Here is a 27,790-nt window from a genome sequence, read left to right as displayed (position 1 = left end):
GATGATTAAAGATGACCAAAAAAATGTGGATGTGGCCTTAAAAAAATTCCTCATCAGTACTGCATTTTCTGTAAGTTGATAATTGCCCAAACTACTAGTTCCTTCAGCTAGCAGGCTGTTGTTTATTCAAACTATGGGAGTATTTAGTCTTGTTCGAGTGTTTTTAGAGACAGAGCGGGAAAGTACCCCGGCTGACCTGAAAAACAGTAAAATGTAAAGTTCCGTGCAGGTGCGCTTTCATCCCTACAATTTATGTCAACACCAGGAAACTGACAGAATTAGCTGAAACAGCGAAGAAGATTCTAGAACTATTTCGCTACAGTATTTAACAACGTTGAGACTTATGCATTTTCAACATGAGAAGAAACTGAACTGTGTCGGTTACTTCAGCTTAGGAAGAAAATTCACATGATGCACGGGTTTTGTGTCCTTATCATAATGATGCACATTTTCTGGGATTCAGCACTGCCTCAGCGACGTAAAACCGTGGTTGGAAAAGCGGGTGAGTTCCCTTCAAATTTTTTGTATTAGAATTATTATTTTAGTGGAGTTTACCATGGACTTTTCGAAGCAGTGTACGGTCACAAATCTTACGAAACCCGGAAGAGAAACTTTAAATCACGAATAAGCATTGATATGGAGAACAAAAAACGCCGAAGAAAGCTTATCAATTTTTTGGGGGTTGTACAAGATGCGCTCATGCGTCGCTACCAAATGGTACTTTCAACTGATGTAAGGGATCTGTTTGAATAAGCTGAAAAATGGTGCATATTGTCACCACTAAAAGGGAGAAAAAAAAAAGAGACAGGCTTCAATAACATATAAAACGATGAAAAAAGACGTGAATTAGACGGTAAAATTTTTATGAAAATAAGGAGATTTTGTATTAATTCATTCGATCAAAGTACCTTGGGATTTGACTGGAAGACATGTCAGCCTCGGGTATTTTATATGTACAAACATCTTCACAATCATATTCTTCTCTAATTCTCACTCAACCCGGCTTGCCGTTCTCTGGCGCGTGCTTCCGAATGGAGACTTCGACTGATAAAAACTCACCCAACTTCTTTAATTCTATCTAATCTCCCCCAGATCTTATCCATACGAAGCCTTCTTCGGTAAGATTCTAAAGAAAAACTCGCTCCAGTAACGTCCTCGTGTAAAGATTTTTAGATCAAATTTAAACGTAGATCGGCTTGAAAACTTTTTAACTGAAGTGAATTAATTGACGCTTTAGCTTTTCCGCGGTCAAAGGTTGGTCCTTGGATGGAAAGAAAAATCGATTGCATTTACATAGCTTTCTTAAAGGAAATGAAATGAACGCCATAAGTCATCTAGTTACAAAAGGCATTTGGAAATATTCGTAGCTTAAATCTACGAGTTTCCGGGGTCGTTCACATTCAAAACTAGAATGAAGTCAAGAATTCAGTTCTCATTCTTCAACTGAAAGCAAGGAGTTTTTTAACAATAATCTCCAGGGTATGAGATCAGAGGAAACATGTAACGGTCAGCGTGTCTTTGGGAATGCTTGCTGCAAACTTTCAGGGAGTGAACCCCGTCACTCGTGTGAGCACCGTCCAGATGCATGTAGTTTTACCCCGTTAGTCATTCCGACGAAATTCAAGCTCAGGAAATCTTTCAACTTATGGTGGGAAAATTTTTTAATTAGGCTAAGAACGATTAGCAATACAATGATGCGACAATGATCTCTTTGCCTATACCTAGCTATGCTACCTGAGCATTTTAGGATGAACATAAACTACGTATAAAAGGCTTCATGTGGAATCTCAGTTCCTCGTCAGATTTTTTAACTCGGTTTCTTTAGTCGCTGCGCAGAACTAAATTATTTTTCAATTTCTTGCGTAATTCCTTGCGCAAATGTTATCTGGTGACCGGCCCTTTCGATATTCTCTCGTCGAATGTAAGAAATACGTTCAACTATTGCATTAGGCAAAAATGATGTGGGAAATATCATAGCATGATACTTGGTACTTGAGTATAAAGTGTCTCATCATCCAGACAGTTAAGTAATTAAGGCTTAATTGAATTAATCATCTGAAGAATATTCTAGGGCGTAACAGTCACGGTAATCCGGAAATAAGCATATTATCCTGTTCTCTTCTTAGGAAGGGCGAGCAAACACACACTTCTTTTAGCTTCTAATTAGGAGACGAGAGCAAAAGACATTTTCATAGCTGTGGCAATTTTAGATGGACAGTAACTTTCTTGCGCTCAGTATATACCTTTCTAACTGAAGTTTTTGGACTGACGCTCACTAGCGGTACTCTTCAGTCGAGCAATTCAAAAATTTGATTTTCTAAAAACTGTTAGAGAAGTGTTTGGAAAAAGTATCACTTAATTATCGTACAATCTATATCGATATTAGGGGCTGACTATTTAACTTTTGAGGGGGGAAGGGGTGGGTGATTTTGAAAAACAATTTCCTGCAAGCGCTTGTTAGAAGAAAAAAATTGCATCAAGCCCAAATGTAACAGAAAAAATGTACCAAAAAATCGGAAAAAAAATATCCTGCGCAGCAGATTGCTTGAAAAAAATTTCTTGATGACCAGAAATCACCCAACCCCCCTCTCAAAAGTTAAATGGTCGGCCCCTTAGACCTTTCCTTACACTTTTGTAAATTGTGCTGAAAAAAAAAATACGATATTAAATATTCAGAAACACTGAACTGTGGATCATGATAAAATTTCCTTTGGTTACCTAGGTAGTGTTAAAGAAACTAAAAATCTTCCATCAAAAACAAAGCTTGTGAATGAATCGTCACAAAACATTCCGCACTGTTTGATGGCTCATATTTCCTTAAGTATTGTACAGATTACACTCCTTTTACTCAAGCGGGTCAACTGGGTTCTTTACCGTTTTCTTATTAACATCACGACCAACAGGCAAGTTCTTTCGCCTACTCAAATCGTGTATGATTAAAGGTAGTTAGTATTTAGTGTAAGAATGATGGCACATTTTCAAACTCTCGTGTACGTTGTCGTCGTAAGGAGGTCAAATTTCTTTTTTTTTTTGCGTCTCGCTCGTGACAAACAAAAATTTTTTTTTTCGACTACCAAGCTTATAAGTAATCCCATGACGCCTTCGACATTGATTATTCTGGCAGTGTGTAGGACGTGTGTCACTTATGTACCCACCAATTTCCTAGCATCGGAGCGCAAATTGTGAAGGTCCGCTGGGATTCGTGTAATTCTTAGTAGAAGACTCTTCAGTTGTTGATGTTAGTGTTACTTTATTCGTGATACAAAGTGACGGATTTTACTTTGATATGCACACTCATGTTCCGATGAGTCAGTTCAAACCGAGTGACAGTTTATATTACTCGTACTCCTTTAGGAACGTCCGCCACATGCTTAAAAACGCAGGGAGGTTCCTCCATCGATTCTCTTTTATTCAGAGCCCAATGGAATTTTAAGTGGGATGGCTTAATAGACAAACCAGGTGAAAAACAAGAACCTTTTTTTACAAATTGCCTGGTAACCATCCGAAGCTTAATAAGCTTGTAAATACCCAATCGATTTGATTTTGAAATATCTTATATTATTATCAGATTAACAACATTCCCCATCTTGGCGAGCTTAAGTTGTCATATGAAGTAAACAGTTCGCAAGTTCATTATTTGTTAATTTCTCAGCTATGGAAAAATCCTATGCAATCGTCGAAGCAACCGGACATTTTACTTCACCGGTTTGTTACTTTACTCTGTTTGTTCTTAGGGAAACAAAACGTCTGTGGGCCTAAAAATAGCACATCGAATCAAGACTGCATGTTTCTAATCAATGAATATGATCCATACTACTTTGTCTAACAAAGATCGATAAATGATATTTTCTTCAAAAAGGAATAGCCTCTTAGCATATTGGCGCCAGATTGTGAAACGACAGTTCTCGAGGACAAAATCCAATCCATATGGCACGGTGTTCATGCCCGGATGTTCATGGAAGTTGAAAAAGATGAAATTCTCCCAGTCATATTGACCAAATACTCTCTTTCAACCGCAATGGCCTGTTTTATCTAGAGTTTGGGGAAATCTGTCTACAGCCTTCATACGCTACGTAGTAGTAAGACATTAACATTTTATTAAAATTTATTAATTTATTAAACAGGTAGCCTCCCACAGATGTGTAAGCAAAACATAGTCAAAAAATCTGGACATGTTTATTTGTCTATTACAACTAAAACGCATTTTTAAAACATCCCATTAAGACAGACGAGCCCCCTTTTATGTTATGGAAAACGAGAATTAAAGTATTTGAAAAGAACAACTTCAGTTTTCTTGACCATGACACTTATAACTTTGACAATGCTTTGGGGTCTGTTTGTTTGCAAGACCTCTTCACCTGAGAGCATTTCGTCGATCAGAAGATCATCAGATGATACTTGATCTTCTTGATGTATGCATCTCCTTTCTGAAAGAAATGTTGTTTAATGCTCTAATGTACAGTTTCGGATTCTTTCCTTTTGTACATAAAAATTTTGGTAAATCATTATTTCCTAGTTTCCTTTGTTTTCGTTGTTGTCCGTGCGAGACAAAGTTTAGAGTCTTATGAAACTACTTTTCTCTTTGCGTTCAATTGCATAAAATTTGGGAATGTTTAAGAATGCATGAATCTACGCTACAAGTACGCCAGTGTATTTTGATCGGAGCACCTCGGCGCTGTATGAAACGACTATGCTGCTAGTAAGGTCCAGGATCAAGGAAACAAATTAAAAAAAGGGTTTGAGCCCCGGCCGGACCAACACTCAGGGTCTTAAAATAACTGAGGAGAATGTGCTACCTTTCTATAACATCAAGAAATTGATAGACATTCTAATCTTCGCGTATAAGGACGAATAAACCATAGGTCCCGTCTCCTGCATCTATTAATTAGTTAATTTAATGCATGAATCTACGCTACAAGTACGCCAGTGTATTTTGATCGGAGTACCTCGACGCTGTATGAAACGACTATGCTGCTAGTAAGGTCCAGGATCAAGGAAACAAACTACTTTTTTCTTTTCAAGACTACATAACAATCAGTGTACTTTACGCTTGCCAACTCTCTCGTTATGATTGTGAGACTCGCGAGTTGGGATACCACCTTAAACTACTGTCATCAATTTTCCGCAAAATAACTCATCAAAACAAGACGAATAGCATATCTGAGAGATCAGAATGTACTTATTAACCCTACAAGTGCATCAGTGCAGTTTTCATTTGAGCGCCTCGAATATTTGCACACAAGGAAAAATAGACATTTCTCTACGGAAGCTTATGTGATGCTTTTATGAGGCTAGGTTGTATATTTGTTCTAAGAAGCAGTTTCGGACGGGTGGACACATACGATCTGCTCTTGGCAGTCTGATATTCTGGAAAGGTCTGACACTGAAATAATACAAGGCAGTAGATACATGATTCATTTCGGGGAGGGAAGCATTTCCATAACCCCTCCCCCTTATTCTAGGGTTCCTCCTTGTCCCACATGCGATCTGACCCCAATTTTTTTATTCTTTAATCATAATCTTCTAACGCTCAACAGTTTCAAGTAATTTGTCAATCCACCTCTATATTGCCTGCGGCTCTGGTTGACATCACAACCTGGCGAGGGTTTCTCTTATCTTTCTGTAACCCAGTATTTTTTTATGATTAGGCTAACAAATTGCTGGCCTTGCGTGCGGGCAAATAGCGTGAATTATATGCGTGATGACATGTTTACGCGTATGACATGAGTATGACACGTGCTTGATCATTGCTAAGAGTTGATTTCGCAAGTTGTATTCACAAAAAAAAAAGCAACGCAAAATAAAACTTAAATTCTTAAGGTGGAGGAAATAGCAAAGCCTTGATGAAACTCTGGAATTCAAGTCGGGATACATTGAAAATACTTAGAAAAATTGAACCATCATGAAAGTGTAAACTATATCTTTTTATCGGGAACAGATGCAAAGTGAAATTCCCATCGCATGCTGATGGTCTCTATCGGATGATTATGATATTAACAAAGTCTGTCTGGGTACTTGAAACATTTTGCCTGCGGCACTTTCGGAAATTTTCTTTGATAGCGCTTTCCTTTCAAAACGCGTTTCCAGAAGCTCATCATGATTCAGTCATTGAGAAGTAGCATTTAATTTTTATTCAATATCTTCATTCTCCGAAAAAGTGGCTCTTGTGGTAGGAATCATCACACTGTGAGATTTCCCGGATCATGAGGCTAAGAAGATTTCCATTCAAGTCTATCTCGCCAGCCAAAGCTGCCAACGGGAGTAAAAAAAATTTCCGAAAAAAAACAGGAATTGTTAGAGATGACATGCTAATAAAGATATACTTTTTCGTTTACAAGTTCACGGGAAACTCTTTTTAACCAAGATCAAGCTAGTAGGGTTCCAAGCAGACTTAACCTCTAAATTTTTTTGTTAGGGCGCCTGCGATGAAAATCGGCAACGTCTGGAAAACCTTCGGTCCAAAAATAAACCTTCATTGCTCCTTAAATTTCTCTAATAATGAGCTAGATGTGTTTATACCCCTTCAAAATGCTAGATATTCCCTGCAGAACACGTAATCGCATTTTAATTTGAAATAGAAAGGTAAATAGTTTACTGTCGGGGCTTTCACTGACTGTGATTCTGAAGAACTTTTTACGACGCACGCTCTTCAGTTTCGTTCAGTTCTCGTCGGCGTCACCGCCGCCGTAATGGTTCTCTCTGTCCGAGCATTTATAACGGCAGACACCCGTAGAAGATGCTAAAATAGGATCGTCTGTACTTACGTGCTTACTGAAACGAATACGATTTGTGGTCAACATAAATCAATGCCTATTCTGAGGTTTGTGGCTTATATTTTCCATTTTAACACTGAAAATGTTTATGCTCAATGATATCCTCGTTTATCTTGACAAACACCAATTATAAGTCGACGAAATTGTGATGAGAATACGAATGGCCTTCCATGATGGAAAGTTTCCGGATAGACTTTGAGACGATATCGATAACAGCCAAAATCGCTTCTTATCTTCAATTAAAAAAAAAACAAGCAGCAAAAGTAATTAAAACAAAACAATAAACAGAAACAAGAACCAAAGCTGTAAGAATAACAGACAAGGCTGGGAGAATGTGTGAGTCATCCAAAGTATTTTGTTAAGATCGAAGGATTGAAAATTTTTTCTAAGAGGATGTTTCAGTTCGCCTTAATCTGAAAGATTCATACTCGAAAAATCAACTTACTATTACTTTTACATCATGTATCATTTCCGAACATGTAGAAGGTTGATGGGTATTTTTATTCTTAGCGAGCTTTTGGCTGTCGTCTTAGACAAACAGTGAACGACGAAACATCTTTCTCAGTGGGTTGTTTGGTTATCTATAAGATTTTCTGATACCAAAAGTTTATATTCTCTTGCTGATACTGATCGCAAAGATCACCATTCAGATGAATATCCTATTTAAAGACAAGGATGTTTATAACGCAGTTTTGCTAAACACTCGCTATCGCTGCACTGTACTCACCATGCACTTGAATTCATTTCATCAAATAAGGTCAGGCATTTTGACCATTTAACCCTGGCTCAACGTTTTTTCTTCTTCGTTTTTGCTTGTTTGTTTTAAGAAATCTCAAGAATCCTGTAATTGACTTTTCAAGTGCATAAACGGCGTGTCACTGCTGAGGCTTAGACACGCTTAGAGGAGATTAAAAACAGTAGGAGAACCATTGACTGTCGTGCGCTATGACGGAGGTAGTTTATTCTCCATTTAGTTGCCATACAGCGGCCTTGATTTCGCAATGGTACATGTCCGGAACAATGTCAAGGTCATCTTTGACTCAGAAGTAGCGAATGCCATCTGAAATTCCCCTTCTCTCTCATTCTCGATCCTTCTGTTATTACACAATCAGTCTGGGGGACCTCAATTTCCCTCTAACCGTCTGTCTTTGTTGACGATGTTGTTGTCGTTGTTGTTGTTGATATCGTTTCAATTTTTGTTTCTGTTTGTTTCGTCTGTTTTGCTTTGTATTTGTTTGGTTGTTTGCTTTGTATTTGTTTGGTTGTAGAGTATAACGAACAATTTACTGCCACTTTGCAGTGGGATAAGTCATCAGATTTTCTCAATAGTTGGCATTGTTTCCAAGTTTGGTGGCATGGCAATCTAATGTGCTCTATTACTTGCCTAAATTGCCTAAATAGAAATTTGTCAGAAAGTAGAGCTGCCAGCTCATTAAAGAAATGTCCTCACACAGTGTAAATACCTCCACAGTCTGATTCTCTTGCAACGTAAAATGGTGCTGCTTTTCAGATATGAACAAGACGAGCGAAAATATATTCCATATGTGTGTCTTCATGGCCAATTAATCGTGACCACAAATCAAGGAAGTCCTGTCGGCACACCAAATCCACCTTTTAAAACTTGTTTATCTAATACAAGTTTGAAGACTTGTGGAAGAAAGCCAGAACGTTGAAATTTTCCAGTTGTGTGACTAAAAATCATGCGATCTGGCTAAGTTCTTTTAGAGCAACAAAATCATTGTCCGAATTCATGATTTAACTGAACTAACTAATAATTTAGACTACAATTACTTTGAATTCGAGAAGCGTTTCCTATTTAGAGATTGTTCCAATGTAACTTTTTGGAGCTACAATATTAAAGAATTAGTTACTTTTTTTAATGAGTTCCTTCTTGAAGCGATCTCTCCTTACCCACCAGCCACCTCGAAACGTTTTTCGGTGGCCAATTTACATTAGCAACCTAGTTGATAAAACCAAATTATCTTGCCATACTCCCCCACTGACGCAGCACTATAGTTTTTTCAGAAACTCACGCACTTTATTCATCACAGAAGTTAGTTCGCTCCAAGGTAAAACCTATGCTTACTTTTCATTCTCTAAATTGCCGCCACTTTTCGTGACAGTAAGAAAAAGAATATGAGCAGCCTAAAGCCACAGGGCGCCCAGATTTACGATATCTCCAATTTTTATCTCTTCACCACCACAACAGCGATTAGTTTTTGAAATATTTACTACGGTGGCCAATTTACATTTATCAATTTACCGCCGCCCAGTTAGCTCAATGGATAGTGCGCTGGACTGTTGTGCGGGAGGTCGAGGGTTCGAGCCCCGGCCGGACCAACACTCAAGGTCTTAAAATAATTGAGAAGAATTTGCTACCTTTCTATAACAACATCAAGAAATGGTTAGATATTCTAGTCTTCTCGGATAGGGACGAATAAATAGAGGTCCCGTCTCCTGCAGAGTTGGGGTAGGAGACGTTAATTTCCCACACACGAGATTACTGTGTGATGGATGTCTTCCCCTGTGGTGGGATGGCTGGGAAGGTGAGATCGATATGGACTGAAGCGGCTGCCAGAGGCGCCTGAGAAAATGCCGACGCCTGTTCTCAACCTTAACAACATCTCATTGTAACAAACCTGTAATTCAGTTCTCTGCAAAAGGTTTGAATAAGCATCATATTAGTATTAGTATCTATCAACTCAGTGGGTATCTACGGGCACAAAACAACACAAAGCATGTGGATAAAGAAAATTGGCTTCGCATTATCTTCATGATTATTAAGAATCTCTAAGCCAATGCAATACGCTAGCAATGCTTTCTCAGTTTAAGCCTTATGGGTTCTCAGAAGAAGCAATACAATTTAATTCTGTCATGATGAAAAAAACATAGACAACGTCTAAAGAAGAGAAGAATGTAGACAATAATAGATCATTTGTGAGGGGCGGTCACTTTTCTTTTAAACGATATTAATTGTTTGAAATATAATGAGATTTCCATAAAACGTTTCCAAATTTTCGAGATATTCAAGATAAATTTAGACGAAGCAGCTAATCAACATTCCTCATTTAAAAAAGGTTTATATACCTTCAAATATCCAGCCTTGTTAATTCGTCATTTACAATTCGCGATCAAATTTTTTTTCAGTAATCACGCGATAGCTTTTTTTCTTTCCTCGGTTTTTTTCTAACTTAACAAATCTTTTTCTAAGTTTGAAGGCTTGATGAGCCACACAAAAGCGCATCTCATCATCAGGGCATTTAGCAGCAGAGTATCTCCCATTTCAAACTCCTACATAGCTGGTGAAAATATCATCAGACTCGACTGATAGCAAAGTGGTTCCATATAGTGTGTCTTTCAGCTAAGGTCTTCCTTCAAATAACCTTCACACCAGTATCAGTTTAGAGCCAACATTGTTTTTAATGCTTTGAATACCGTAAACAATGCATTTTCCTATAAATATAAATCGTTACAATTGATTTCATTAGAACAGACAGGTTCACTTCTTTGTCTCATCAAGATCTGCAAACCTCTTAGCTCATGAAAATGCGTGACAGAATATTTAATCTCTGTTTCGCGATTTCATTTTCGGCTCTTATCAGCCAAGGAATATGTCTGGTTTCTTTTAATGAGACAGAAGGTAAGTTCTTCCGTTTCAATTGAGATGCTTCCCTAAGTCCTATTAACAGTGTCGAGCCACACCTAATCTTTCTTAATTCGGGTGTTCAAATGTTGGAGGAATGCGGCAGATTTAAAATGTTTCGTCGTCAGTGCCATCTCCAACTTGGTTGTAATTAGGGATGTGCGCCAGCAAGAACGTACCCGTCAGTATTTGTGATACACCGCTGTAACGTACTAGCTATGCCTTTTATTGCAAGGTTTACAAAAAAGAAGTCACCTCATACACCTGACAGACGAATAACGAGAAATTCAATGAATTGATAACATGAGTCAATTAGCCTGCTTATCGCAAAAAAAAAACAAACAAACAAACAAAAAACAAAAAACAAAAAAAGGGCTGCTCAAGTAAATATAATGGATATTTTCTCCGTGTAATTTAGTAACAAGCACTCAACACATATCAACCAAAAGTACTGGTGATGCTGGTGATGATAGATTTTATTCCTGTTGCGGTTTCGCTTATACAACTAAAGATTGTTTTCTTTGCCTTTCCACTGTTCTTTTTCCGTATTTTCATTTGTTTTGGTCGGTGATGATGCCGCAAAAGGTGGAGAGACTTTTTCTTCAACCAATCAGTTCGTGATTAAAATTGATTTAGATTGAAAGTTTTTGTTCCGGAGAAACAATTCCAGTTTAATTTCAAAATAAGCGAAATACTTCCTTATTTTGCATAGTTGGAAAGCAGATTATATTATTCCATATTCGGTAACATAATTTCTATTGAGGTTGCAACACAAGGAAAGGAAAAGTACTTCCTATGTCGTAATTACCAAAGCGATGCAGCAGTCCTCGCTACAAGCAATCGAAAAAACTCCTGTTGTTGTTTACTTATTTGGATTGACTTGTTTGTCAACACTTGTAACTGAAGATGTCCACGGAAAGTTAAAATAAATAGTGATAATTCTCCAAGTCGCATAAGTACTTTGCATAGTTAAGCGCTAAGACAGCATAAGATGTTGACTATTTATGAATGTAACATTCTACCGTTCTTCGATTAACTTAAAAAAAAAAGAAGTAGACAAACAAAACAACGGTAGATATTTCCCGAAATACTCCCGTTGCTTTCAAGATTCTTCTGGCAACTTTAAACAATGGTCAAGAATTAGTGGAAAAGTATCATCTGTTGTTTGTTTCAGTATATTGCTATTTCATAACTATAGCCATCATCGTTTTGAGATTTTTCGCAGTACTAGTCCAATCACCAATTACAGGTCTGAGACCTTTCTTAGGTCAGCATCAGTTGCTTTCATGATTTCAGAACAAAGGGAATATGTGAAGTATTGCTGCTGGGTCCTGAGGCCAAACGCACTCCTCGTAACTTAATTCAGTCACGTTTTTACCTTGACAATCGTGCACCTTTCTCCAACTGCAACAATTTCATGCAGACTCGTTAAAAGGGCCATTTTTTCGCCATTTAGCCTGGAGCAATCTTCCCACCTGCAATCGAACTAACTTATGAGTTAAATAAGAACAAATGCTCAGTGTAATGAATTGCGCGTGCAAAAAGATGTGCTTAAGGCTAATCATGCTTCACCTTTTGGCCTAAAGCAAAACAGACCCGTCAAACAACAAAAAACATATGCGGTGAATCAAACAAATTTGCAAATCGACGCTAAGGGGATAGATTAAAAGCCACTAAAAGATTTCACAAATGAGTGTTATTTGATGAAAATTAAGTCGCACAGCTAGTAAAGTAGAATAAGGATTCCTATAAAACCTTTTGTCTAAAATATTTGGTAGAGTGATCGAGGAATGCTCTGAAGAAATCACATAAGATATATTTTGGCAAAGGTTCAGTATATTTCAAATTCGTAAACGTCCCGCAGATCTTGTAGCCTTCAATGTCATGGTAAAGCTTAGCCAGCATTGACGCATTCGTATTTTTCCCAGCTCTATAAGTACAAAAGACTTATCGTAATCGCCCTTTTACTTTTTAAGATGAATACCCAATTGTTTAACCTTTACATAATTTGAGTGGATGATATGAAAAGTTGAATCCGTCAATTTCGACGAGCATAACTTGACGACTTAAACACTTAGCACCACATTTTTTTTTGTTATGAACAGCCTGAAAAGCGATCGAAGTAACATATGCTTGAAAAAAAAAATTGCCAAAATTTGGACCAATTCTTCGAGCCCCGATGAAAGGAACATTTAGAAGCTAATTTGGACTAGTGTACATTCAAGTAGCTTTAAGGTAATGCATGCAGTTGAATTTATATTGAGTCTCTGTGGTATACCTTAATTGGAATCATTATATTCTATCCGCTCACTGCAGGGAAAAAATAGTGGCGATTAAGACCATGTGCGGTTCTTCCTTTTTGAAGCTTTATTTGAGTTATCCTTATCCTTGTAGTGACGTTCCTCTACAATATCTGTCTTACAGATTACAATTGCGTCGAGGAACGACTTTTCCACTAATCACAGCAAACACACAAATGAATTACCGAAATCTGATCTAATTCTGATCGCACTCTACGTTGAAGTTATGTTATACAAGTGCATCTTTTTAGTGTGTTCTATCAATTAACAAACGGCTTTTCTGCCAAGTAAACTCGTTTGTTATTCACAAGTTAAGGATTTGACAGAGAAAGAACAGGTAACGCTTGATTCCTCATGTATTGTACAAAAATTATTTAAAAAATAAAAAATACTTGGCTTGCGTTTTTCCTAAGAGCTACACGTGCTGAACTTTGTCCATATATCATCTCCTGCTGCCAGAGAAGTAGTAACCCAGAACTTTCAGAACGTTTTTTAAATTCCAACACCATATGGATTCGAGTCAAGAACTTACAGGAAAAAAAGCAATTTGGTGTTAAGTTTCTACAAGTTTTCTGAGAATGCGAAGGTCAACCCCGGACAAACAATTATGTTATTTCTTTTTTCATAGACTTTTTTCATTCAAGGATTTCCTTTGCAGTAGAAATTTTACGGAAATGATTCTCATATGATGCAAAATACATATCAGTGTAGTTTTATCAAGTTTTTATATATAGTCACTCAGTATTCTATTGTGTTATCGCAATGAGGAAAACGTCTTTAATTTGAATCAAATTAGACTCACACTGGCATATCAAGTGTCTTTCAACAGCATTGCTCAACTGCATTAGAAAGGCAATACCCTTCAAACTGTCGCTCTCAGATTTCGAACAGCCCCATATGGATTTAAGACACCAGACAGTTCGCGATGCTTATTTTATCGCCATCTCGAGTTGATAGCCGAGGTCTGAAGAGTGAAGCATTTACCAAACGACAATGAGAAGTTTTACCTTTTTTCATTTGGCGATATGCTTGTGTTCAGTAGCTCTTCTACCAAGTGCCTTTTGTGCTCCCAAGAAATTGTTGGACACTAACTTCGAAGGTTTGTTACGTACAGTCTTAATTCCTTCCCTAAATTATTCCCTGTGTCGAACAAAAAAACCAATTTAAGTAATTCGTTTGAGTGGTGAAACCAGTTTTCAAACTAATTAACACATGAAGTTGTTGCCAATTAAAAAAGAAGGAATAAAAGTAAGTCTTCTTCTAAAAAAACCAATTCGTAGAAATTTATCCCTGCCATTTAATCAGTTTAAAAGTCGATTGTTTGAAAATCTGAAGAATACGTAAATGAGTCGTTCACTAATACGATGTAGCTAGTTACAGACAAAAATAAAAAGAACTCCCTTGAAAATTCTGATGAATGGAAGGAAATCTCAGTTTCTAAAAACGGTTTTATCGGTGTTAGTGTGTTGTAGAATTTCTTAAAAGTGAAGAGCTTGAAATTTTTTTCGGGGAGATTATTCTAACTGACTGCAGCGAAGAAGTCTAAGACCTGATGGAGGAAGCCAAAAAACGAAGATACGGCCTCCAGATGTCTATTCCTTCCTTTTCGTTTCCCTTTCGTTCCGTTATTCTCGCAGTGTTCGAGAGACAACTTTGAACAACTCTTGTAACATTCAGCTTTTATTAGTTTCTCTTTTGTAAAAGTAGCACCTGCAGCAAGACTGTCTTTGCCTGTCTTTATTACGTAATAACGCATTCCGCTTTAGTTTCTCTTTAGTAAAAGCAGCACCTGCAGCAAGACTGTCTTTACCTGTCTTTATTACGTAATAACACCTCTTTATTTGCTGGTTTCTTTGTTTTTCACTCAATAAGAGCATTCAACATGTGCCTCATAATTGATATGCTGCACTAAGTTCAAGCATATGGGTCATATGGTTCGCAGACGTTCGCTTAAGAGCAAAGTAAATGATCACGTCTTTAATTTAGTAAACACCCATCTTTATCAAGAGAGAATGATGTAAAAAATTTTCACTAGTTTAATAGTTTTCTTGGAGCCACGCAGCTTTTAAACAGTTACCGCCACCAAAAGTTTTATTTCACTGATGGATTCCTCAATTTCCCGATTCTTCTCATTCTACCGATGCTGGAGAAAAAAAATCTTTACTGCTGTCACCTCGTTCCATACCGTTATCCATACTTATTTAATCATGTTCTGGTCGGCTGTTATTAATGACAAAACGGCTGAAAGTTTGCGACTTAGCGGATTTGGTTAAGAGATTGCTCTGATTTAACGCTAAAACAGATTCTGTCCATCGGAAAAAAAAAGGGTTCCTGCCCAAATGTTGTATTTTGGCGTGATTAAAAAATGATTAAGGACATTATTCGAAAAATTCCTCGCTGATCCCAGCAAGGTATACATTTCTAGATTTGAATGTAATTTTCCTTTTTCCTCCTGTTGTGAATGTAAGCAACATTTTTCACGGATACTCCATCATGGAACAAAAGATTGCTTCTCCTGAAATCCATCAATTTCAAGAGTGTTGATTTCAAAATCCTATTGATATTACACAAGGATTCCGACTGCTATCGACAGCCAAACGATAATTAATGTGTTGCTTCTTATCTGATCTGTTAAAAAACGTTAAGTTACTCTCAAATTTAGACATAAAAAGTATTTGAATTATTATTGTGAAGAAGTCGTGTTGTTAAGTTAATTTAATTCGCGATACGCAACTCGAAAATCTTTTAAGGAAGTACTGTTCTTTCCGACTTATCAAATCGGCTGTATATGTACGTTGTCACTGTATTTCGATTGTCCTATAACAATCTTATTTGCATAGCTTGGTTGTGACCTTGAATCAATTTTCAGAGACTTCGTGCAACGGCAGTACGGCGTACCCTAAGTTCTACACCTATAATAATTCAGTTTAACTGCCATGACCAGGAACACTTCAACCGATTAACACAAAAAGTATTTATAGCAAATAATAAAGAGAAAGCTTGCAATGCACGCAATTTTCGCTTGAGGTTTGTAGCGAAGTTCAGGGCTAACTCGAAAAATTTCCCTTAAGTTTGACCCGTACTCTTTACTGTATTCTTGTTAAATCAGTTAAGATTCAAGTTTTGTCAGAATCCAAACATGAGTTTTAATTTTGTCCCACAAGGCAGGAAGAAATGCCAAAAGTAATCTACTGTCCTCTTGCTAGTTTGTATTTTGAACCTCGAGAGATCGAGATCAGACAGGCTGGGCTCCTTCTGTAAAATATCGGAGAATATTCACCATAATCCCATCAATCATTTTTCGTTGTTGGAGGTTAGGAACACGTGATCTAAATTTCCCTTTGATATTGCTTTAGGAAACTGTAACTTTGATTCCGAGTCATTCTGCAAATGGCGCCCAGTTCAAGGCCGTAACTTCTTCAACTGGCAGCTACAAAAAGGCACCACTCCAAGCGCGGGAACTGGGCCGAAAAGAGATCATACTGGAAACAACGGTAAACATAGTTCTATATTAAACTATACGGGTGTATGATGCATAAATACGAAACACTTGAAATAAAATAGTCATAAGCTCCATGTAAGAAATTTTCGGACCAGGGATGCATGTCGAAGTTACATCAAAGTTTTCTTAGAATCTTCTCTGTTTTATCGCTCAAAAGTCGTCACCCAGCTCTTGGTTAGAAGGTCAACAGATGGTTAGTTGACCAGTCCTGAAAGCTGAAATACATTGTAGCTGGCTCAAACTTTTTACACAGTGAGTGATGAAGATGGTTAAAATGATGTCTGAAAAAAATTCGAAGATGGGTTTACTTCACCAAATTCTATGCTGAAATTATTTTCTCTTCGGTAAAGCAATCCTTATTTTTTCAGGCCTCAAGAATTTGTTAAAGTTCCTGCCCTCCAAAAAATAGTGTTCCCGAGTTGATAGACATAAAAATTTCTTTCGAGGCCTTAGTTGATAACTGCCTTTGGCTCGATTTTACATAAAAAAAAAAAATTAATGTAAGAGAACCTGAGTTAGTGCTTGAGTCCTTTTTTTTTCTTCTTCATATCATGACAGGTCACTACGCATACATCGAGTCGTCGTCTCCCCGGAAGATGGGGGACCGTGCCCGGCTCATTCACGGTCCTTTTAGTGGCGTACTTTGTCTTCACTTCTCATACAGCATGATTGGAAGTTCTATAGGACAATTGAACATTTATCATGTTCTCCACGGTATGGAACTGAATATGTGGTCCAAGGATGGACAACAGCGCGGTGCAGATTGGCACTCTGACAATGCAACTTTGTATGGAAAAAACTTCTATGTAAGTCGTTAGAAAATCAAATTTTGTTCCGACTTTCTTTGAGAAACGTTTACAATGACGAAGTATATAAAGCAGAAGTAATGTGTTTCAGTTTTTATGGGTGTAGGAAACTGTAGCATTAGACAAAAAAAATTACATTTTATTTACATCTTAAATTAATTTGACTCCTATGTGAACTTTACCAGGTTTATTGAACTTCCCTAATATTGCGCTCTATGATCAGTTACTCACATCTGCTAAGACTTTCGCGTCTACCTATTATAATATTCACAGCAGAATTGGACCTGAAAAAAGTAAGCGCAGACTCACATCGATCATTGTTTCATTCCTAACTATTGATCAACGATCTCAAACCTAAAGTTTGTACTACATGGTTGGAATGTTGTATTTTTATTATTTTTTTTTTTGTATTTTCTTTCATGATTGGATTGTTATTTTATCTCTATTTGCAATCACACATATATGTAAAATTAACACTGAGAGAGAGTTCTGGTTCCCTTCCTTCGAGAAATGATCCCGCGTATACCCTTCACAGCGTGTGGACAACTTCCCGCCCATGTTTTTTACTTTGGAATAAAGTATTCGGCCTTAAATTTTTCGCTTTTTGCTCTACCTTTGCGAACTCAAGCAGCCATAAATATTCCTGAAGAAATTAAATGTCACGTTTTGATCACGAATAGTTAAAATCATGAAATAGGTCTCCAAAAGTTTCATTTCTTCAGTTTCCAAAACTGATTCAAACACTCTTCACAAGAGAAGAGTGATTAAAAGTAGAATAATAAGATAACCATGGAAAGGTTGCACATAAATAACCCTCTTGCTAATTATTCTCAGGTGATAATTGAGGCCGTCGTTGGAAAAAGTTACACCAGCGACATTGGTATTGATGACATCTATTTTACAAAGGGCTCTTGTCGCGGTGAAAATTTGGCATTTGAAGTAAACTCGACTGAATCAGGAGGTAAAATATTGAGACACTGTCAACGAGAAGTCTTTGGGCCACTTAGAATCCGGTATTTGATCAGTGCCTCTCCTACCAAGGAGCTGAACATTTTTCGCTTTTCAAAGTTGTTAAGACATATTTCGCTCTGACCAAGGGCTAACGCTCGAAACGTCAGCTTTGAAACTCTTTACGGTGACCAAGCTACCTTGTTAAGACAATTTCTAGTTGGCTCATGGATTTGCATAATTTCACTGTTATCTGCCTCTCCTGTTAACTAAATAATGTTTTTAAAATGGGAAACGGGAAAAGTTTAGCAACTCAATTTCCCGACTTGCATTCATCCACAGTTATAGCTTTGCTGTTGCGTTTTGATGTAGGTAACGTTTCTTTGAAGACGCCGAACCTTTAGGGAATAGACGTATAGCAAACAAGCAAACAAAACAAATAGATAACAAGATCAAACAAGAAAAGGAAAGGAAATTTAATTATTCCTCAAAGCGTTAACATCTACGTTCGTCCTATGTGTCAACTGAGCAGAGTCTTGTTTTCTGGTCGCAGACAAAATTAAAAATTAATATTGCGTTTCTTTTTTTTGGATCACCAGAAGTCCAGTTCGGCATTTTTAATGAACAGATATGGGTATATTTCAAAGATAGCGTTTAATTTAAATTGATCATAACAACCTTTTTCTACCTCAAGGAAAATGCTCCTTTAACATGGGATTGTGTGATTGGGCAAACGACTTGACTAATAGTGATACAAGTCCATGGATGCTGAGTTCTTACCGAGGACGAGGTCAGAGCAAAAAGGATTCAGCTGTTGGCAGACTAGATCATGGAAATAATCTAGGTATGACGCGAAGATATGGAAGAATTCGTAACTGACTCGCATATTAAGTAGCCTGAATTTCAGCCACCTCCTCCGCTCGCTAACTCACTCGGGGAGAGAGGCGACTTACAGATTAAGAAGAGACCTCTGCTGTTTCACCGTTTGAAACGAGAAATGGAGCATGATAATGTGAATTTTGTCGTTCAAACTGAAAAGATTGCCTTGTTCATCTCTAAAATAATGACGGTTACGTCGTAACTGCTCTGTTTCTAGGCTGATCTCAATTTCTTTTTGCCTTTTCACGCAGTTTCATTCTTAATCGTGGTTTTAACGCATGCCTGAAAGAAACTTTTCGCTTTTAGTTGTCTGCTTTGCCTTTGCTAGACAATGACGATGAAAATGAAAGACAACATTTTGTTTTTCAACTTTCCGTTGGAGAACGGCTGACTATTTGTGGAAGAATATCATTTACCACTGAAGCGCTTTATTACCTCAAATTTTTTAACAGGGGGCAAATATGTTTACGCAATGAAATCACAAGGAAAACCATCTAAATATCGAATGGTGTCTCCAGAAGTATGTGGCACAAAGTGTGTCGAGCTGTTTTACTTCACCAATAACTTCCAAAAAAGCGAACTCAGATTGTTGGCTGGCAAAGACCAAGGAGAGGATCGTGTTTGGTTTGAATCTGGGCTTGGAAAGAAAACGGACGACTGGACACGGGCCGTGGTTGAAATAAAAGCAGAAGAAACCACCTGTTTTAAGGTGATAAGAAATTCATTCTGATTGATGGGACACACCTTTCGTCTTTCTGGTTCCCCTCAAACTGACGCATAAAAAATCCATAAAGCAGAAATGAGTCAGGCCTAAAGTACAACCTATGAGCTGTCAGGCAAAAATGTTAAGATATATTTATTTATCAAAATGCTATTCTAATTTGTCTTACACAGCTTGTATTTGAGGCCCGTCTTCACCAAACAACATCATTAGTGGGCTTAGATGACCTCCTTATAGCAAATGGAACGTGTTGTCCTCTGATCAGCACTCCCGAGGACGCCGCGAAAGGTAATTCTCGTAACAGAGCAATAGCAGCGCTGGAATATATCAGTTTTTCTTTAACTCGCTCTTTGATTGGTCCGTGAAACTAGTGCCACTCTTTAAACCAATCAGTTTCAAATAGGGGAGCAACTGTCACTCAGTCAATACATCCGTTTTCCGTACAGATTAGTGGGCAGATAATTTAATTTTGCTTGGGCTTCCCGAGGCTCCTTGGGAAAACTGCCTACGTTCTCTATCTCTATCTAGACTTTTAATGCCTGTGAACCTCATAAATATTTTTACCACGATATGCTTTTCCCGCCATCTTTAAATAAGTGATTATATTGGGTTTTGATCAGTCTTCTTTCCGCACTTCAGCAAACTGTGATTTTGACCAAGGAAAATTTTGCAACTGGAGGCAATCCATGAAATCATCTTTTTCTTGGAGCATTGGAAGTGGCGAGACTAGCAGTAGAAAATCAAGTGGTGGATTAACCGGGCCTATGGCTGATGCTTCGGGGAATGGTAAGCAGCAGAAAATCACTAATAGACAACTATCTGTTCTTCCATGATCGCAAGTATCTTAACCTCAATTTTTAGCAACATCTAATACTCCAAAGGGTGATAAGAACAAGGTTAAAGAGTGTATTCTGCTGAAACTTATTTAGTACATACTTTGAAATAGTTTGTACACTCCTTTGATTTTGTTTTACTCATTCTGAAGGTCATGTATGTATTTCCTAGGGAAATACGCTTATATTGAAGCTTCTGAGCCTCAGATGAACGGTGATAAAGCCGTACTGGTCAGTGACATGATAGAAGGCCAACAATGTATGCGCTTCAAATACCACATGCACGGGGAAGACGTCGGGTCTTTGTCGATTTACAGGCGAGGATTCCTTATATGGAAGAAAGCTGGTAACCATGGAGACCAATGGCTGAATGGCCAAGTTGACCTTGATTGTAAAATACCGAAATACCAGGTAAGTGTTGAGATGAAATGTATTTTGTCGTCCTCCAAATGTTATAAAATTCAGCCCAATCTTAAATGACCAAAGGCAAGAAAAACGAGAAAAGAAAGTGAAAAATTCAGTGTTGCCTTCAAGATGTAGACTCGGCGGCCAAAATCATTTTCAGTTTTAAACGTCCGCACGGCGTATTTTTGCTCAAGAAATACCATTTCTCCTTTTTCATCGACAAAGTCAATCTGTGTGTTTTCGGAAAACATCTTGCTTTAGCTCAAGATATTGGAGTGAGGTTAACCTTAACACAGACATCTTGGGGAGATTATCCATCGATGACCAGAAAATTCCAAAGCTTGGACCTCATCCATTATTTGTCCAGAATCTGTTCATATCCTTATCTGTCCACTCATTTTCTTTAGCACTGCACAAGAAAGAAGATGCCATCAAGCCTCAAGCCCAACATTTACATCCATTTTTTCTGTTTACGCAGGTAGAAATAGAGGCGACTGTGGTTGGATGGCGAGGTGATATTGCGATTGATGAGCTCCAGTTTACCCCAGGAGGCTGTCCTAGACAGGCCTTAACTAACACTGCACGGCCGCGTGCTACTACACCAACTCCACCAGACATACTTCCTCTACCACCACCTTTCAGTAAGAACCAGTTGCATTTATCTAAGAATAGTTTTGAATCGAGTGTCGAAAGTAATCTGGGACTACTTTGGTCTTACATCAATGCGCTCAGTACTAAAGTAATTGGTCAAGAAACCAGGTACCAATTTTTCAGCCAATCATGGCAACTTTAATGATATTTTGCTTTTCCTGCTTAGCATCTTTATTCATTAACATTGTAAGAGAATGTACCTCGTTTCAGTGGTCCATGTTTTCTTTTATGTGTTTACCACAGGTACTTGTACGTTCAACAACAATTTCTGTGACTGGACTAATGTGTTTGACGATGACGGAGAATGGCATCTTGCTAATAGTGACACCCCCTCAGAAGGAACCGGGCCTCATTACGATAGCGACGGAAATGGTAAAAAAAAAATGTTGCGCATTCGTCATTTACACACAAGAAAACTGAGGAAATTGCATTTTGACCTATTGATAACAAGTCAAGAGTTGATCCTCACAACTGAGTTCTAATTGAAGCAGTAGTATGCTTTCGGGGAAATTTCATCTAAACCAATAGAGAAACAACGGTCCAAATAGAAAGCTCCTTTATTTTGGTCTTGAAGTCCTTAACTCGGCTCTTCCAATTTCTTTATCAGTGTCTGACTTTTTAATCATGAATAGAGCACCATCAAATAATTCTTTTCTAAAAAGAACTTTGCCCTCGATTTGAAGCACGATCCCAGTATATACTGCAGGTAATCTATGCCAATCCTTTTAACTCTTTCAATCTCTGAAGTGACTCTCCTGACATATCTATATATTTTGAAGCAGATAGGTAATGAGAAGAAAGGGATATCATATCAAAAGGCGTATTTTGTAAAGACCATATTCTCTGAACTCACATTATACAAACTGCACGTCAGACAGTTCGGAGAATTGATAAATTGATCTTGAGAGTGAAAGGGTCTAGTACCTTCTGTGACTAATTTAAAAGCAGAAAGGCTCACTTAATATATACCTCTCCTACTTAGGATACTACGTCCACATGGAAGCCTCGAATCTGCTTAAAGGGCAAAGGATCCGTCTGGAAAGTCAAGAGTTTTTTTCTCCAGTGTGCCTGCATTTCCACTACCATATGTATGGTAAAGACATCAATCAGCTGCGGCTGGAGCAGCGAAACCTTAAAGATAATTCAACTAAGGTCGTCTGGTCAATTACAGGAGAACAGGAAGACTATTGGCACTTTGCCTCACAAAATTTCAGTGGGGAACATTACACGGTAATTTAACAGAGGATGCTAAGTGATTCGAAGCTAACATAAGAATCACTTTATTGTGGGGCACCTTCAAGGCTGGAGTAGAAAACAGTCTCGCAACCTAATTAACTGTTTGTTTTTTTGTTAGAACCGCGTCTCTGGATAACATTCGGACATGATAGACGTTCACTGTTCATTTCATAGTGGCGCGATAAAAAAAAAATCGGAATTGGAAAAAGGATGATAAAAATTAACCAGATACAAAAACAAATAAGCAAACAAACAGGCAAATGAAGAGTAGTGAGAAAAAAAAAGCTGAAGAAACTGCGTGCTCTACACTAGATACTAAACGCGTGGAAAACATCCTAGAGACTTAAAATATCTTCGAGACTAAGACATCGACCTAAGTACGTACAGTTATGGGAGATCTGATCAAGTCACGCAGTCCTGATAACAAAGGCTATTCTTAAATGACTGCAACTCATTTTTAGGTGTCGTTTGTGGGTGTTCGGGGCGATTCGTATCTTGGCGACATTTCACTTGACGAGGTTAGTGTCGGTGAGCTTGAGGAATGCCACGTGGAAATTAGCTCTACTCTGAAAGACGGGGGAGCAAACCCAAAAGAAGGTGAGTGTTCCGGAGCTATATGCTGTTCCTGCACCGTAAATTCACTTAGGCTGCGCTTAGTATTAAATCTTGGAAATTTCGTCCTTTACTATCTAAGAGTGGTACTGACTAAACTGGTTAAGTATGTCATCAATCGATTATAGACAGACTAAAAGAAGTCCAGCAAGAGCCGTTTCACCAACAGTCATAACTGTACAATTGCATTGTAAAGCTATTGGTGTTCTACTCGCAAATAGATATATCTTATTAACCAAGCGCGAGGGCCGTACTGGGAGAATATCTGCCCGAGGTCTTAACAGAACGGACCGAGCGCAGCGAGGTCCGTACAAAAAAAGACCGAGAGCCGATATTCTTCCAGTACGGTCCCGAGCAAGCTTGGTTAATAAGAGATTTATTATACGACTGAAGTTCACAGGGACACAAGTGCGGTATCATTCGGGACCATTCGGGACAGTGCCCGGTCCAATACGGAGAGAATATTGACCGGCAATAGAGCATTTTGATTGCTTGATTTTAGTTATTGGCCCTCTGACTGCCCGAGTCGTGTAATAATTCATTTTAAGGCCGAAACGCAAAACAAATATAAGTTGATGTCTCTTTTCGTGTTACATGAAGATTTTAGTTGAAAAAATTTTTCCAAGGGAAAGAGTTTTAGCGTCGCAATCAGTAAATCGCACAAAATCAGACTAGTTTGAATGTTTGCTTTTGTCAGAGTGAAACAAATGAGTCACAGTCATTTATTTTGGAAGTACTTATGACAGATCAATCGCAGAGACTATGTTGGGGATTCGTTACCTTTACCTTCCTAGCATCGATATGGAGCCAATTTTAGTATAGAAAGCCGAATACAGTCGACAATTGCTTAGTTTTTTTGTTCTTTTCTCGTAAAGGAAATTGTGATTTCGAGGATGGTTCCTGCAAATGGATAAATATGAAGGATGACAAGTTTGATTGGACGAGCCACAGTGGTAGAACTCCATCTTCCCAGACCGGCCCATCTCGTGATCATACACCAGGTAAACTACATCACAAGATTACCTCCCTATTTATGAGTATGATAAAAAATAACTATATTCCTTTGTTTATTTTTTCCGTTATCTTCATCATAACTATCGACTCATCGCCCTAATATTAACCAGTTCTCTTCAACATCACACACGCGTACGCGCGCTTTTGAATGAGGTAAAACCATATGGGGTATAACTTTCTTGAACCGTAGGCTCTTTCTCCTATTTGCCACGTCCTGCTCGGTTCTAAGTATTCGAAACTAAGTCGTCATCTACACCCTCAGCCTCTATATATCCCTTAGCTAGGATAGCTTTAGGAACGTTTTTGAAACATAATGACTCTGTTTGAAGCCTTTGTAAGGTCTCCATATAGGATATTACAGTCAAGTATTTCTATCTCATTTTTTGGCAAAAGGGCATTCTCCACACAAAAAAGTTTTCTGAAGAGCATAAAGATTTTGTGTTAGATAGCTCTACATTCTGAAGAAAGATTATGTAACCAGAGATCATCTTTTTACGCCAAATTATGAATTACAATCCTACCTGCTACTCATTGAAATTTCTTTTCTATGGACAACAGTTATTAGCAAGTCAAACACTTACACTTTTTTTCATACTTAACTCTGAAATACTTTAATTTGCAGGCAAAAAGGGAGATGGAAAGTACATGTATATTGAAACATCCAGTCCCAGGAAAAAAGGCGACAAAGCGATGCTTCTTGTCAAACTTGACGGTCGATCTTTCTGTATGAGTTTCTGGTACCACATGCACGGTTCGGCTATAGGTTCGCTGGAAATCATGCGGATTGTCAAGCAAGTAAAGGATGATCAAAAGCCGAGTGCAAAGGATTTTAATTTGAGAGAACATAGAGAGTGGATCGCCAATAGAAAGAATACTGTGCCAAAGGATCACTGGAGGCAAGCTAATGTTGACCTGGAAGTGCGACGGTCCGTGCGACAGGGTACCGTTCATTGGGTAAGTCATATTTTTGGTGATAATTTGGATATATCAACTAAGTTGAAATGGTAAATTGGCCACCGTAACGATTACAAAAGCTGACGTTTCGAGCGTTAGCCCTTCGTCGGGGCGAATACAGGAATTGTGGGTTGTGTGTGCTTTTAAAGGAAGACAATGGAGCTACGTTATTGGTGGGAACATGGCAACGAGAAAAACATGAATAAATTAGTGGAATGAAAAGCGTTCGTTGATCCCTGTGGGATTTAGACTGCCGGTTTGAAAGATGAGCTTTTGTTCAAGATTTTTACGGCTTTCCTTGCTACCTAAGTGCAAGGAAAGACCGCAGATTGCCATATGTTGCTTAGAATGATTTATATTTATGGTGAGCTGAGTGAGAATCAAAGCACCCTTTTGCATAGGTTAATTTGATTTAAGAGCATGGGGGAGGCGTTGGGGCCAGGTCGAAGAAAACCGGTTCTATCATGTAAAAATTTACTCCCAGGGCTTTAATATTCTAATCACCCCTCCCCCCCTTCCCACCCTCATTGGCAGTTAATTTGTAGTCCATTTTCTATAGTCCCTTTTATACCTTGTTGGCGACGACTGATCATAAAGTTCCCCCACAGGGGAGGAGTAACACCTTTCTCTTTCCCAGGTATGACCGAAAGTTCCTTGACGACTTTATACATCGGTCTTAAAGCCAGAAAAACCGCGCCGTAACGTTTTTGTCTCTTCTCAAAACCAGATAGCAATTGTGGGAACGGTTGGTTCCTCATACACTGGAGACATCGCAGTTGATGATATCCAATTCTCAGAAGGACGTTGCTCCCAAGGAAAACAGTAAAACTGTCAACCGAAGTGTGGTGCATTGCTATTGTTTAGAGGTAACAAAAACTGACAATCTTATCACTCGAACGAAAAGTGTATACTCTGAGGATTTTTATTATTTTTAAATTTGAATCTCTTTTTTGATTAATGTAGCTTCTTTCTATTATTGCGTTTCAGGAAATCGTCGTTTATCAAAGGAAGTGAGAATGACATTTAATCATAAACGAAACCCGATGTTTTATAAAGTAGTTGATGTATAGATGAAGAACGAACTTAGTTCGGTTCACTTATGATCGTCATCATCACCCATCGTAATTAATATTGTTATCGTCACCATCATCATCTTTAGGTACAAAAACATCCAGTGAAATAACAGATGTTATTTTGCATTGGTTAACTGAAATCAATTCTTTGTATCAGATATTCTCTAACAAGTCAATGTTTCATGAATATCTTCAAAATCCAAATAACTCACTACAAATGTTACAGTGTTTCAATGTTTCTTGGACACATCTACATCCCACAACAGGATTATAACAATTGACACATCAAAAAAGATGTCAAACAGTCATGCAATGACTTATTACTCTGTATTTCTCGAAGACTTGTATACACAGGACATGGAATAAAAAGGAGACTGGATGCATTTTTTTAAAGAATGATAACACAAAATCAGAAGAATACTAGTGAGTCAATTACAGATAAGATCTCTTCGATGTGTTTTAAAGAGAACTACTCGCTTTTCAGCATTTTCTTCATTCCTCGTGTACTGTTGTACCCAAAAAATGCATATCATATTCTATTTCCGAGCCCTTCAAAATCGGTTAAGGAAGTTTTACATGCATGTTTTTTATTTCTCTCCTTCTATTTCCTGTACAATTTAACTCGTATCACTTTGGCAAGGAACAGAGGGGCACCATTTAGATCGAGCCACGCCCTCCCTCTTTTGGGGAGCTTACGTATGTTACAAATAGGTAAAATCTTTTGTAAATAGATACTTAGTGAGTGCATTAAAGAACTTAATGTAGCTTGTGAGAAAATGCATCGTTTGCATCATTATATTTGAGTGGGTGAGATTTCAACTATGTACTTCTTTAATATTAAATCCTTGGGTACCTCGTAAAAGACAATCTCATAAGAATTCAAAGTAACTTTGTTCTGAATCTTCGTACTCGAAAAAAAAACCTTAGGTGCGTGATTTATTTAAACAGACCTACATCAAGTGACGGCCAACATTGCCAGCAGTGAACGTTCATAATAATTCGGTGAAATAGGGAATTCAAGTGAATCATTTTAGATTGAAAATGTAAAACTCTAAAGAGAGTATAAAGGAGCCATCAGCGAACCAACTAAACAAAAAAGCAAAATACTGCAAACGTTTGGAGTTTGAGTCGGACTGTACATGTAAAAACATACGTACACCGGACAGAGTTACACACTAGCAGAAAATGCTTTATTGTAAGTGCTGGATAAGGTCAAGTCAACAATTAAGATTTTTGGACCATGAAGCGGCTAAAAGTATTGCTACTAAACCTGAATAGAATGCTAGTCCATAGTCATTTACCCCCTTGCATTACGTCTTTAAAGTAAGCCAGTTTTTTTGTTGTACTTTAAGTTTTAAAGATAGATAGATAAATCGTTTATAGATAAATCTTTATTAAAAAGAAACACCTCGCAGTCCGAAGACTGAATTACGTGTATAA

At 37.9% G+C, this 27,790-nt stretch overlaps 1 protein-coding gene across 3 annotated transcripts; it reads left to right on the top strand.

Moving 5' to 3' along the window:
- The first annotated feature begins 353 nt into the window (after positions 1–353).
- LOC111338211 (MAM and LDL-receptor class A domain-containing protein 1) lies at positions 354–27,127 on the top strand. Of its 3 annotated transcripts, none has more exons than XM_088743345.1 (17): positions 354–502; positions 16,073–16,210; positions 16,777–17,024; positions 17,859–17,985; positions 18,667–18,816; positions 19,304–19,560; positions 19,746–19,860; positions 20,212–20,358; positions 20,578–20,816; positions 21,289–21,451; positions 21,705–21,833; positions 22,444–22,691; positions 23,159–23,294; positions 24,185–24,310; positions 24,946–25,277; positions 26,005–26,143; positions 26,265–27,127. In XM_088743345.1, the coding sequence occupies exons 1-16, from the start codon at positions 409–411 to the stop codon at positions 26,101–26,103; spliced, it is 2,748 nt and encodes a 915-aa protein (XP_088599471.1). In that variant the 5' UTR covers positions 354–408; the 3' UTR covers positions 26,104–26,143; positions 26,265–27,127. The 3 variants fall into 3 exon arrangements, with proteins under 3 accessions (XP_088599471.1, XP_088599470.1, XP_022800383.2); XM_088743344.1 differs by lacking the exon at positions 354–502 and adding an exon at positions 10,276–10,413; XM_022944648.2 differs by lacking the exon at positions 354–502 and adding an exon at positions 13,662–13,815.
- The last annotated feature ends 663 nt before the right edge of the window (positions 27,128–27,790 follow it).

The sequence above is a fragment of the Stylophora pistillata genome, chromosome 13 (assembly GCF_964205215.1).
Source record: "Stylophora pistillata chromosome 13, jaStyPist1.2, whole genome shotgun sequence".
Classification (NCBI taxonomy): domain Eukaryota; kingdom Metazoa; phylum Cnidaria; class Anthozoa; order Scleractinia; family Pocilloporidae; genus Stylophora; species Stylophora pistillata.
This window is presented reverse-complemented; position numbering and strand designations above follow the sequence as displayed.